Source organism: Lytechinus variegatus, chromosome 2 (assembly GCF_018143015.1).
Source record: "Lytechinus variegatus isolate NC3 chromosome 2, Lvar_3.0, whole genome shotgun sequence".
In the NCBI taxonomy this organism is placed as follows: Eukaryota; Metazoa; Echinodermata; class Echinoidea; order Temnopleuroida; family Toxopneustidae; genus Lytechinus; species Lytechinus variegatus.
This window is the reverse complement of record NC_054741.1, coordinates 49187657-49201539: the sequence shown is the minus strand read 5'-3', so window position 1 is coordinate 49201539 and position 13883 is coordinate 49187657. Positions and strand designations below refer to the sequence as shown.

Genomic DNA, 13883 nt, shown 5'->3' with positions numbered 1-13883 from the left:
ATACCATAATTTGAGAATACAACCTACTTAGCAGTGATTTAGAGGGTCCATGCTAACAGACTCCCGGGGCCCGTTGTATAAAACTTTTTACCTGAGAAAACTCGGGTTGTTTTTACCGGAGTTTTTGCCCTGTGCTAAAGTCAATGGCGGAAATCAGACTAACCTTAGTTTTCAGTTTTTACCACAGTTTTCTCAGGTAAAAAGTTTTATGCAACAGGCTTCCGGGGGGGGGGGGGCACTAACATGGAATTTTTCAAGATAGGGCACGTTGCGTAATAAGGGTGTCAAAAACACTAAAATAATGAAAAAAGGGTATCTATTTCGCTAGGAAAGCTACGTGTTTAGGGTAAAATTTTCGAGGCAAAAAAAATACATTTTTTTTTTATGAAGGATGTACTTTTTGCCCCAACAGTGATGAACAGTCAACACTACGTCAAACCTTTTCTGTGGTGTGGGTTGTATGAACTCCTTAAATAGACCCCCTATGAGATTTTGTTCCCAGTGTAATACATGTGATCTTATCGTTAGCTAAGTTAATCCTTGCTCTTTTACTTTGAGACACAAAAAAGTGACCTTTATTTCTAAAGCAGAATTTATGAATGACTACACCGTAATTGACCAATAACAAAACACGCGGTCAAATCTATTGACAAGTGTGTTTCATGCGTGTCCAGGGCATTTCAAAAAAGCACCCTCAGTCATACAGTGCTCAGTCTGCAGGCACAGACCATGATTGATACTTTCATCAGCAAGGTTATCGTTTTAACGTTTTTGTACTAGCTACATATAGGTGGTTTGAATAAAAATGAATAAAACGATTGTTTTCGACTCGCCGTACGGCCGCCGTAGAACAAATGTGACCAAGGTATTAGTGTGTGTCCACGCAATGTACAAACCTAGCTGTTTCAATTCGGCCCAGTACACAAGGCATGAGTAGGTTGCACATTCAGACCCTTAACTCGAGTCAAGGGTTTGCACAGCAGATTACACAGTGCTCTACGTCCATCGTCCTGTTCGATGCGTCCAAAAAAGGTCTTCGTGCTAGACCATAGAGCCATTCTGGAAAAAAGAGGTCTCTATAAACTTCAAGAGTCATCTTGGGGTAAAAATTGGACACCGGTTTACTTTACACAATTCATATGTACTAACTATCATTTCTCATTTTTTACCGCATGATTTGCATGAACAAAATGGCTGCCAATTTGACAATTCTGAATAGCCAATGTGCGGACAATTTTATGATTTTTATGGGCAATTTGCATAGTTTGGCCGCCATATTGGATTTTGCCAATTTGCGGAAAATGCTCAAGGTTACAAGAGTCATGAGAGTGGCATCATTCAGATTCGTAATCAGTACCCTCGAATTGACAAGAAACCATCAAAAAATATTGTATATATATAAAAAAAAAGGTTATGCCTCTTCTATCCTAGACTAAGAGGCATTGGGCGTGGTGGCGTGCACATGTAATTAAAACTAAATTGAGCAGTTACAGTTGATGCAGGTTGGTCACGTCTTTCGGATGGTGACGTCAAATGTCGTCCAGACGTAAATAATACTATTTGATAGATAAACGTGTGTCAAACCACTAATAGGCGTTTTTACATGGCCGGTAGAGGGGGGGGGGGTCGTTTTGATGTCACACGTACTGATCAGATGGAAATATAATGAGACTCTAAAGAAAAAGAATAATAACAGAAAGCACATGGCAGGAGGAGCTGCCCTCTTTCTCTCTCCCCTTTCCCGTTCTCTCTCTCTCTCTCTCATCGTACTCATCGCGTCTCAAACCATTCACAAAAGTTTTTATTTACAAAATGCGAGATTTAGAGGATTCTATTATGGAATGACGAGTGTTTTAATTAATAAAACCTACCCAGCGTGAAGGTAATAAACTTTGATCTGATTTCCCGATATTAATCATGGACCATCCTATTCAGAAAATAGTTGAGTGTAAAGAAGGTCATGAAAAATGAGTAGGGGTCTATACAGTGCGTATCAAAAAAAAAAAAACGTTACAGTTTTGAAAAGTAAATATTTTTTTTTCAAATTATGATATGTATAATCTTATGCTAATAAAGGCTCTTATCTCTTTACTTATCTTTGAAATGCCATTTAATAGAATGAATTTTTTAATGCTTGAGCGAACACGGGACGTTTTTGTGGGGGGAGGGGGGTAAAAAAAGAGGCTTGCGCCAAAATGGCAGAATATGAGTAATATGATAATCAGACTTCTTTCTTATCAGCAGACTTCCTCTTCACATACTTTTCATTCTTTGCCATAATTTTCGAATTATGCTGTCAAAATTTATTTACAAATTTATTTATTTACTTTTTATTCAAACTTTTTTATCTTTGAATTTTCCTCCATAAGTAAGAAAATAAGACTTTTTGTCAACCCAAGCAAGAATATTTGCACTATTAATTGGGAGATTTTATTATGTAAAACAAATTAACTTTAAAAGACATGAATCAATTTTTCAAGGGGTTGTTGATTCCTTGACCGAGTTTAATTATGTGCTTGACAGAACAACAGGAAATGGTTCATGTATTTCAATGGCAATGGTGTATTGAATCAATTTTGAAGGGGCTAGATATGGCAGATCGGGTAAAATGTATTAAAGAGTTGTGAGCGAGCGAAGCGAGCAAGCAAAATTTTCCAATTTTTTATTGCAACATCCAATTTTGTGATAGATTTTGACAAATCAAAAAATAATTTCATATTTCACTTTCTATCTTTCCTTTCATTTCCTTTGCACTTTTTTTCTTGGTCATAATTTTTTTTTGTGTGTGTGGGGGGGGGGGGCATCCCGAGCCCCTGCCTATCTGTACAGGCAAAGGTACCATAACCTTTGTAGCGCACAATGAAAGGATTTGTAAAAAAAAATACACGCTCTCCCGTACTTCGGTTGAGAAAAAAAATGTTTTTGCTTAAAGAAGGAATATTCAAAGCTAAAAGGGAACATTTAAAAATATTACAACAGAACAATTCAAGCAGATAAATAGATTTTAAATGAATTTTGACCGCATAATTTGAAAATTATGGCAAAGATAATGAAAAAGTTAAGAGGAAGTCTGTTGATTAGCAAGAAGTCCGATCATCGTATTTATCATTTTCTGCCATTTTGGCGCAAGCTTCCATTTTAACCCCAGACAAAAACATTCTGTGTTCGCTCGAGAATGGACAAAACTAAATTTGTTAATGGCATTTGAAAGATAAGAGTTCAGAGCACCTATTAACACCAAAATATAGACATCATAATTTGAAACAGAAAATTTATAGACTTTTCAAATCTGTCCCGTTTTTTTTATACGCACTGTGTAATGGTAAATGGTACAGAATACATGAAAGCCAAACACAAAAGAGTTTGATTATATTTTTTTAAGTATGCATGGTCAAGCATTTTCGACATCGGTTTTTTTTTATTCGATATCTGTATAAATTATGCACGCATCCGGACAGAAGCTTGCAGGGGGGGCATGCCTCTTGGCCCTAATTGGTTCAAAAGGTGTATAAAATACATTTCACGTGCTCTATTTTGGAAGCGTGAGACACGTGTTAGTAGGCTTGCCAACTTTTTTGTAGAGAAAATAGCAGGATCAATATTTAGGAGTAATAATTTATCTCTCCTTAGTGAAAAATTTTCCTCCCTCTGATATCATAAAACCGTATTTGTTACAACAAAAACAACAAAATAATTATAATAGTGATAATCATAATGATAATAATAATGATAATAATAATAATGTTGGTGATAATAACAATAATAATAAGGATAATAATCATGCACTGAACTGAAAATGCTGCCATGATGCGAATGAGAACGAGTAAAACTCATTCAACCCTTTTAGTTCTCATCTGTTTTCTGAGGCTATAAAATGATTGCGATAGACATTATATGCAGTGAATATATATATATATGGAAATAAAGTTAAATTTAATTTCAAAATGAATATAGATAGCAATTACAAATCGCAGCTGGAAGATGAACTGTAGAATATAACCAGTATTATTTGTTGCAAAATTCATATGAGCTTTAAATTACGATTTTAATTCCAAGATTGATATTGGGATTTTTTATCATAATTAATGGCAATATATATACTATAGTGCAGATTTCGTAAGATATAGGTAGAAGCAAACAAAGAAACACTGTACCAAGTAGGCCTACGGGTAGGGGTTTGAAATGTTGCTATTTAACAAGATATATATTTAAAAAATTATACTCTGCCTTAAAAAAAGAAATCAGTATCAGTGAATAAAGGATTCAGACGACCATTTTGTTGAGCATGCTGAAGATCCATTGTGTCAAATGAAATTTACAAAGTCACTGCGGATTTAATAGGTTTTTGTGATAAAATACATTTTGGAAGCGAATGACAGCCTCTGCTTACACATTGCATAATTGTATGCTGTACCTTAAACATTATCACCATCGATACAATCGAAATTATGCACCCTCCCATACACACACACCCACGCACACACACAAATACGTCTGATGTATATCGATTTTGCGTAAAGAGGTTGAGTACAAAAATATGGTATATCAGAAATCCCTAACGTTCCTAAACCCTATTATCATGTTCACGGGAAAACATCGGGTTCCTTACGACTGCCCGGTCGACCATGGATGGTGGTACTGACTGATACAGAAGATCCCGATCCTCTCGATCTCGACGATTCCCTGAATGATGACTATGCGGTCGAGGGCCTAAACGTCGACTGGAACTCCGTCTTCCGAAGACGAAATCCTCTGGAGCAGAGCGCTGCCATCCGCCGTAATCTTCAACGGATGCACTACCGGTAGTTGGACCTTGATCGTACTCGGGTGAATGATCGTCATCTTGTTTCGGTGGCGGATGTTCTTGTTGCCCTGGTAACGCATCTTGTGTCGTGTTTTGATGCGAGCCTTCCTCCTCTGGGATGGTTGGGGGATGAGAAGGGCCATGCTGGAAGCGTGATGGACGGGTCACATGCAAATCCTGCTCATGATTGGTAAGCTGGTGAGGAACTTGTTGCTCTATGTATCTAAACAAAGAAAAATATATGTTTTTTTTTAAATAAGTAAATTAAATAAAAGTTTTCCATTAACTTGACGAGTTCGTGTTTTTATCTACTGAAATAATGTTTGCATGGTGCATTAAAAACCAAGCTTTTGTAAATACAACCTAAACGGCGTACGAAACAAAAAAAAATAGTTTATTTTCTTGACACAAATACAAATGTTAATCAAATTCACCTTAATTAAAAGGATTAATAATAATAATAATAGGCATTTATATAGCGCCATCTATCTAGAAATATTCTATTCCGAGACGCGTTGTTAGTTATTAGCTCGAGCTGCCTTTCAGCGCTCTTGCATTCAAGGAATTAATCCTGCCGGGTACCCATTCACCTCACCTGGGTCGAGTGCAGCACAATGTGGATAAATTTCTTGCTGAAGGAACTTACGCCATGGCAGTAGCATTGAACCTCAAACGAGGATGGTGAATAAATAGCGAAAATTAGATTGTGAAGTATTAGATATAGTTAACAGAAATATTTAGGGGTTAAAATATATGAATGGATAGAGACAATACTAGGGAGAGACAGAGAAACTCACGGCTGCGGCGAACCAATGAGTAATCCTTCGGATGGAGGCTCGGATTCTAGAATAGGAACAAACACCCTGGAACTCTGTACCACGCCAGGATGATAGTTAATCGGAGGAGCAGGAGGAGGATGGGAAGGTGGAGGAGGTATATATCCATAACCATCGACCACGGGATGTCCGTATTCATCGACATGAACCCGTTGGGAAAGGGTGGGGACGGGAGGTAATCGTTTGGATGCTACCACGTAAGCACGATGAGAGCGATCTCGACGCTTTCTTCTTTTGAGTTTTGTTCGAATATAACCAAACCTTAGAGAGGAAAAAAAGACATAAATGCAGATCAATAAACATTTTATCACCATCAACTTTAGAGGTGTTGGATAAGTTATTACTGAAGGAAATTAGTGATATGATAAAGTCATTAGAAGAATCGGAAAAAGAAAAGAATAGTCGTTTGAATAATCATATGCTGTAAAACAACACCAACCACAATTTCACACTCTTTCATGTGTCCTGCATGTATTTCACTCCTCTCACCTGCTTCATCCAAATATTTCACATATTGTTATATTTTGCATTGCTCATTGACTTTCATACATTCGCTCATACACAACCACCCACACACCTCCGCTCGTACAGAAAGTAACACCCACAAACACACTTCCGCTCTATATTCCTCCCTTTCTCTCTCTCACTAGCACTGGATTCTGTCTGTGAAACACGCACACACAACTTCCTCCCATCATCATGATCACTAGTAGGGCCTATGTTCCAATAAACCACCCCATCTCGCTAGTATATCATTTTAAATTTAATTCAAATAATCATTTATTTTCTTTAATTCAAATTTATTTATTTAATTCAAATATTCATTTAACAAATTTCTTCCCCTCTCAAGCTCTCACCTACTTTCTTACCCCCTCTTTATCCTCTCTCTCTTGCTGTATTTTATCTGTTTTTGGTAACAGGAGATAATACCGAAGAGTGTCTCACCTTTTCAGCCTTCTTTCTTGAACATAATGAAAGAATAATCTGAAGAGAAGACCGATGATGGTGATGAGAGTGAAGGCGATGAGTACACAAACAATGCCCACCATCCACTGATAAATTTCCGTATTGTCATTACCTGAAATAAAATATATTGAAAATGTAGGTTGGTCTTTGATAGGTAGAACCACGGTTAATTATAACATGTATAAGGGGGGGTGGCAGTGTTTCCACAGATCCAAAAACAAATTTCCCGAAATTCATTGAATTTTGACAAAAATCGAGAAATGATACAGCGAGCCCAAATTTGGTCCAAATTACCAAAATCAAGGATAATCTAACTTTTTTTGTTCACACCCTCTTTCAAAATGGGAACAAAATCACGAAATGCGAGCGGAAAATTCTAAGCTACGTATCGAGGTAAAAAAAATATTTGAAAATATAACGTGAATATCAAAACTTTCAACGTTGTTTAATTGTAATGTTCGGATTACCCGGAACTACAAGGAATGTTTTAATTACCCGAAAATTACCTTAAAATGATCCGTATTACCTGGAATTCGGATAATTCCTTCAAAGTGAAAACACTAGGGGGCGGGGGTGGGTCATTTCAATATTTGTCTCTCAGCCTGAGCAGTAATTATTGGATTAAATCTTGAACAGAACAGGTGCCTAGTTGGCATTGAGCTTCTCACAATTATTTTCGATCGCACTTTCATAACATCAGTGCTCGGGTGCCACCCCTATCTCCTTGACATTATATGAAAACCCCAAATAATTCATTGTTTCTCAACTTCATATATATTGCATTAAATCCCTGACCGATAATTCCCATGTTACCCCTTCTCTCATTTCAAAGATAAAACTTCTTACGCATCTAAATGCTTCTCTTTTTTTAATACTGTCCAGTCTTTGGCTTGCTTTGCGATAAATAGCGCAATGTATCCTAATTATTTGATTTGATTTGATTTTATTGTTTACTTCTGCAATTACATCATTCGTATAGAATACATTTTCCATAACATAACAAACATAGTATATTGATAATTTTTTTGGCATGAATCATAACTAAATGTACTAAAATTATCATTACAAACAAAATTGATCTCATACCAAATTAGTTAACATTTACAATTTGCAGGAGAAGGATTGTCATCATAAGCAGATTGCTTGAAAAAATGACAACCCCAGGTTAAAACTCATTGATTAATATAATACATTAATACAGCAGAATCGATACACAGTACATTTTATGAAAAACAGCAGTAATCTAATTTGAGCATTGAAGATGGAGATGATAAGGATGAAGATGACGGTGAAATGGTGAAGATGATCAATCCTATTTGTAACCTATCAAGACAAAGATTCATCGTAAGCTATAAAAAAGTCATTGAAAGGGAACAATTCGTGTGATTATCTTCCCAAAGTGATCAATTCATGGAAATTCAATTCACTTGGCAGGTTGTGAATTTATTCATTTTGTTATATTGCGCTAGAAGACTAACTTGGATTTTTGAAATTTACGATGGTATGATTAAATAGTATTGCTATATATTTTTGTTTTATAACATGTTTTTATTGTATTATTTCAAATAAAAATATGCAAGAAGAATATTTAAGTCTTATAAGCAAATATACAATAACTGAAACATGTATTGTCACAGAATTATACATTTTGCACAAATTTTCATCGAGAAAGGAGGTAAAACTGAAATGAAAAGAGAAAAAAAACAAGATGAAGATATAACAGGTGGAGTGAGTCCACCATCCCCACGAAACCCGAACCCTCCCCTATAAATCAGATGCTTTCTTCCTTCTTTTTTTTCTTTTGAAAAATCTGTATAAATTCCCCATATGAAGAGCTCACTTGCAAAAGGGATCAGGTCCATTTTCATCAAATTTGATTTTTATGTCTCAATGTATATATATTTTAGGAGCTCTATAAGATGATACCAAAGAAACGGTGAAATTCACATTAAAAATTGATCTAAACTGGCAAAGAAAAATAACTTTTTTAAGGGGTCAGGTCCATTTCAGTTTAGTTGCAAAAGGGGTTAGGTCCACACAATTTTTTTGGAAAGAATATCTTAAAAAATATAAAGACAGGTAGATTTCTTTTATACCAAATTTTATGTTCTCATGGTAGGGCATCATGTAAATTCAGTTTCGCATATATTGCAATATGGAAGAATTTAAAAAGATATTTTCTTGGAGTGAACCTAACCCCTTTTCCAACCAAACTCTTCTGAAGAACTCATTTGTCAAAAGGGATTAGGTCAATTTTTCCTAAATTTTATTGTTATCTGTCTCTAAACCTCTAAATTTTTAGTCGCTCTGATGATACCAAAGAAATTTTGACATTCAAATGAAAATGTGAATGAAAGTGGCAAAGCAAAATCACTTTTTTACTCAAAAGAGATTGGATTCATTTCAGTTTGCTTACAAAACGAGTTAGGTCCACATTCTTTAAAAAATATATTTAAAAAAATTCAAGACATACCCAATTTTATGTTCACATAATAGGATAGTACATCATGACAATTTGGTTTCTCAGAAGAATATAGCAATACGTGAGAATAAAAACGATTTTTTTTCTGGGAACTAATATCTTCATATAATTATAAATAAATAAATTCAAATGACGTAACATATAAGAAGAAATTCAAATGACGTAACATATAAGTGCATACATTTAAACTGTTATTTTCTTTCGATTGAATATTGCTTCTTGTCGATATTTATTTTTCATTGCTTTATTATGACTATTGCTTTATTACTTTGTAAAACTGAATTGTATCACCTTATTGTTATGTTGCATATATTATCTTCAATGCAGAAATAAATAAAATCAAATCAAAATAAGAAGTTCATAAATCATCTTACTTGATTCTACTACAGTAAGAATATACAAGACCTCGCACCCCCACAACGTATCAATTATCTTATCCTTCAACGTAGTCATTCATAATCTATATAAAGAAATTAAAACGTAATTTTGACTGTGTAATCATATATTTTTTTCTCTCATTTCTCCTAATGAGTTCATCACTTAATTATTGAATAGTTTTACTGAATATATTGTGTTAAAATGAACACTTGAACAAAAATAACTCACTTGGTTCTGGGGATCTTGGTGAACTACCTTGAGGTTCTTCTGTCTGGCTCATGACCATAGAAAGGCTATCACATACTACAAGATGTGAAACTAAAATTTATTTCCACCAACACCACTCCACGGTGCTGTACCAAAAATAATCGCTCAGACTAGAGTTCTTCTTACTACAGCTCCATGTACCTCTTTCTCACAACAAGAAGGGTAATACAATTTGCCACTGTCTCTAACTGTATATATTATGCACCCTGCCCTTATTTACCACCCATTACTCCTATACAGGTCCGTTTGATTTCTCAAGATCGAGGTAAACACTTTCCACTATACACTAAACCTTAATGACAACACTTGTTTAAGACAGTTCTATTTGCAATCCGGTCGCCTTGTTGACTCGGGTTTTCTTTATCCCGAACTGAATATCAAATGTACGCGCTGGTTGGTGCTGTATTAAAGTGGGAGACTCGGAAATATGACAATCCTCACTGAACTTTCTTGGTAGCAAGTGAAAATGGGGTGTATAACCCGATTCTCTGCCATTGACAATAGCAAAGTCGGATGTGATACTGTATTTTCTTTGTCTCTCGAACAATAAGCAAAAATGGGTGGTGTATAAGGTGTCAAAGGTTTAAGCAATGAACAAGGATGAGAACGGAATAAGCCAAATGCCTTAACGGAAAATAAAATGACTTTCGTTTCAATTGCAATGCAAATGTAGTCTTGTTTTTCTGTTTCTAAAATATGAAGAAAAGCCCAAAAATAGAGTTTTGGGCCCCCTGCTACATATGCGTTAAAAGTGCGCGGAGGGGGGGGCTTTGAGGAAAGGCAGTATCAGTCGTTTTTATGTGTGTCTGTGTAAAATATTGTGGTGAGGGTGTGTAAAACTGTGTTACAAAGAGACGGAATTAACAAGTACAAAATAAAAAAAATATTTTGTTACATTTGTTTTTATTGACGCCGGGAATTTGGGGAATTTCCTCGATTCCGGCAACGTGAGTGTATTTCGTTCTTACACTGGACACAACTATCGATATACGAAGTCTATTTTGTTTTTCTATTTCTTGCATTATATAACTTTTTTTTTACTGAGGTTTGAAAATATACCAAACATATAAATTAATTACCATGTTGCGATCATTTTTTTTAATCGTTTCTTAGATAATGAGAATTTGGGTGAAAGTTCTAAAATCTCCATTCTAGCCTCAGTTTACAAGCTTAACCGCTCATCAATTACAAGCTTAACTATTAACCGCTCACGATGGCGGTCTCCTGCGTTCATTGAATTTTGTTAAAGTTCTATTTTTTAATTATTAAAATGTGAAGTATATGCCCACACCATTTTTTTTTCTAATTATGTATGTTTATATTGTATACATTATGAATTAGTTTGTATATTACAAACAATGTAAATATTTTTTTATAGTGTTTTGTGAGTTGTGACCGCAGAAATAAAAATTAAAACAATCAAAAAAGCTTTTGTTTCCCCAGCAGATATCGGTAAGGGTGGCAACCGTGGCTGGCGGTCGACTCGTCAGGCGAGTATAGCCTGCATGTGATTTACCTATCGGTATAAGCGCTGGCATTAGCCAAAATAACTCGCAAAACTCGTTTATGAACATTGGTAGGATTAAGATTGATTTTTATTGTCTATGCTGCCAGCTTAAACGACACAGATCAGATAAATACCAATATTTAGACTCTTTTGCCACATTTGGTAATCATATATCACCGAACCGACCGTTATCGAAAGCGCAACGAACGAGGTTTGCACAACCTCGATACGCACCAGTTAACTCGTAGTAAAATTCTGTCTTATCAAGTGTGAGAGGTTCGAAAGAACCGCAATACGTATCTCATTAAAATAATCATTTATACAACTCCCAAAATGTTCTGTAATCTAATTGGTCCATTCGGATCACATGATATTCAGCGAATTGCAATATGGCATCGAAAATGCACTATCCTGCACTCTGACGTCATACCAAATGTACTATCCTGGACTCTGACGTCATATCAAATGCACTATTCTGCACTTTGACGTCAGATTGCAGGAAAGTGCGAGGTCTGGAATTATCTAGAATATAGATCAAATATAGCATTCAGGGCAACTCATTAACAGGGGGAAGGGGGGGGGGTGTATAAAACAAAGAATCCACGCATTCTTGTGCATAGAGGACCTGAATTATGCTCGACTCGCCAAATGGATATACCGCACTCGGTTATGCGGACCTCGGTGTGGTATCTCCATTGGCTCTTCTCGCACATCGTTCATTATTTGGCCCTGTATGCACGCGCTTACGTGCATTATTTGTATAATATTGAAGCGCGAAGCTTAATTCAGCTGAAAATTTGTTATATTCACACCTGAAGGGGGGCTTCTAAGGCTTGTTTGTAGAAATTCATGAAGACTCTACGTATTACACTCACCAAACGATGCGAGCGCGAAGCGTGAGCTGAAAATGTGTGATACTCAGACCAGAAAAAGGGATTTTTTAAGGATTGTGTATAGAAATTCATGAAGAGCAGACATTACTCACCAGTCTGCTAATGCGAACCTAGGCACGGACTGAAAATGTTTTATATTCAGACCTTAAAGCGGGCAATCACTTTAAGTAGGCATGAAAAATAAAAATAATAAAACCTTCGAAGTGCGAGGAAATATATTTGGTGGATATTGCCTTTCAGTACCATTTAAGGACGTCCCACATTAAATGAAGTCCATGTCATTTTCACAAAATTTTGCAGCGAGTTACATTGGTATATATGCATTATGAAAATGGAAAAAAATAACATAGGTTCTTGACTTGTGCTTTTTTTCTACGGGACTTCAAATCTGCCGTATTTCAATGATAATATGAAATGCTGCGCACTCAAGAGAATTATGCCTTTCTTGGACCTCATGAATTCACCAAATGAATTCAAATCATCTATATTCAGTCGATATCGCATCAAACCTCGGAAAACTTTCAGGATATGTGACTAAGTCGGTACCAAAGTAGAATATCTTTTAATATCTGTTTGGAGTCAGCGCCCTCATTTGACAAGAATGGTGCATAAACTTCCCCAAAACCTACAAAACTTCAGAAGACGTGAATCTACTCAAGATTAAAGAAATATATAGTCTAAGCTGCACTTTATTCAAAATCCATGTCACTTTCATCAAATTCGGCAATATTGTACAGAAATGCATTGCAAAAAATGCAGGGAAGTTAAACTATGGGGTCCATGTACTCGTTTTCAGACTACCAGTGTCCAAAGTGTTGCGATTGTGTCCTTAAATGGGATAGTTTATTTATATTACTATTAATTGTTTGCTCTAACAGCACTCTCAGTTCTAAAAAAATGCGCAAAAGATAAAAAAAAACTCAACCTCAAAAATATGAAATTTCAATAAAAAAAAACATTTTTACCAAACTTTGCAAATTTTTAGAATAAGGTTTACCCAAGCGGTGCAAACATTAAATTAATATAGGTTCATGTGCTTGTTTTCAAAATATCAGCACATTTATCAGAGCAAATGTGCTTTTTAAAACACCCCAAAACGCGCCCAAAGCTTTGTATGTATGTGAGGAAAAATGCCAAACCATTATACCAATTATTTAAACTCGGGGTAATATTGCAGCACTACAGAGTGAATGATTTATTGTAAAGGAATTTTAAAAATTTGTCCATGGAATAATTCCAGTTTATTACCGTAATAAAATAAAACATCGGATCTGCAGTTACTGCAGATAAAGAGAAAAGTCAGCTCATAAATACGGCTGATTACTTACCTGGGACCTGTTGCATAAAACTTTTTACCTTAGAAAACTCTGGTAAAAACTAAAACTAAGGTTAGTCTGATTTCCGCCATTGACTTTAACACAGGGCAAAAACTCCGGTAAAAACAACCTGAGCCATGCGAGATACTGCATTTTCTCAGGTAAAAGGTTTATGCAACGGGCCCCATTGTGACTTAAGCGCAGAGTGTAAGATATGCGCAGATCATGATGCGCACAGACATAACTGTGGAACATCCTTAAATCCACTTGAACTGGCTTATTTATCTCATTAAACAGAAAATGTAATGTAATATAATAAATATAATTATTATACTTTCCACACTACGTTCCTCTGTCTTTCTCTCTCCTTTCCTCCTCCCCCGTTTTTGTTTGTTTTTTTGTTTTTTTTGGGGGGGATACACGTTCCCCCACAA

The 13883-nt window shown here is 35.6% G+C and overlaps 1 protein-coding gene across 1 annotated transcript; it reads right to left on the bottom strand.

Annotated features, from left to right (window-relative positions):
• Positions 1–3259: 3259 nt before the first annotated feature.
• On the bottom strand, positions 3260–9985 carry LOC121409494. The gene is made up of 4 exons (XM_041601413.1): positions 9695–9985; positions 6586–6718; positions 5602–5901; positions 3260–5027 (listed from the first exon to the last, which is right to left on the bottom strand). Exons 1-4 carry the CDS (start codon positions 9750–9752, stop codon positions 4565–4567), a joined length of 954 nt encoding a protein of 317 aa, XP_041457347.1. The 5' UTR covers positions 9753–9985; the 3' UTR covers positions 3260–4564.
• Between the last annotated feature and the right edge of the window lie 3898 nt (positions 9986–13883).

What these genes read in the sequence shown, in the direction of transcription:
- LOC121409494 (XM_041601413.1), bottom strand. Translation starts at nt 9,752, where the DNA reads ATGGTCATGAGCCAGACAGAAGAACCTCAAGGTAGTTCACCAAGATCC. An exon ending in ACCAAGATCCCCAGAACCAA is followed by an intron (nt 6,719 to 9,694) that starts GTGAGTTATTTT and finishes ATTTTATTTCAG; the next exon opens with GTAATGACAATACGGAAATT. An exon ending in CTCATTGGTTCGCCGCAGCC is followed by an intron (nt 5,028 to 5,601) that starts GTGAGTTTCTCT and finishes TTCTTTGTTTAG; the next exon opens with ATACATAGAGCAACAAGTTC.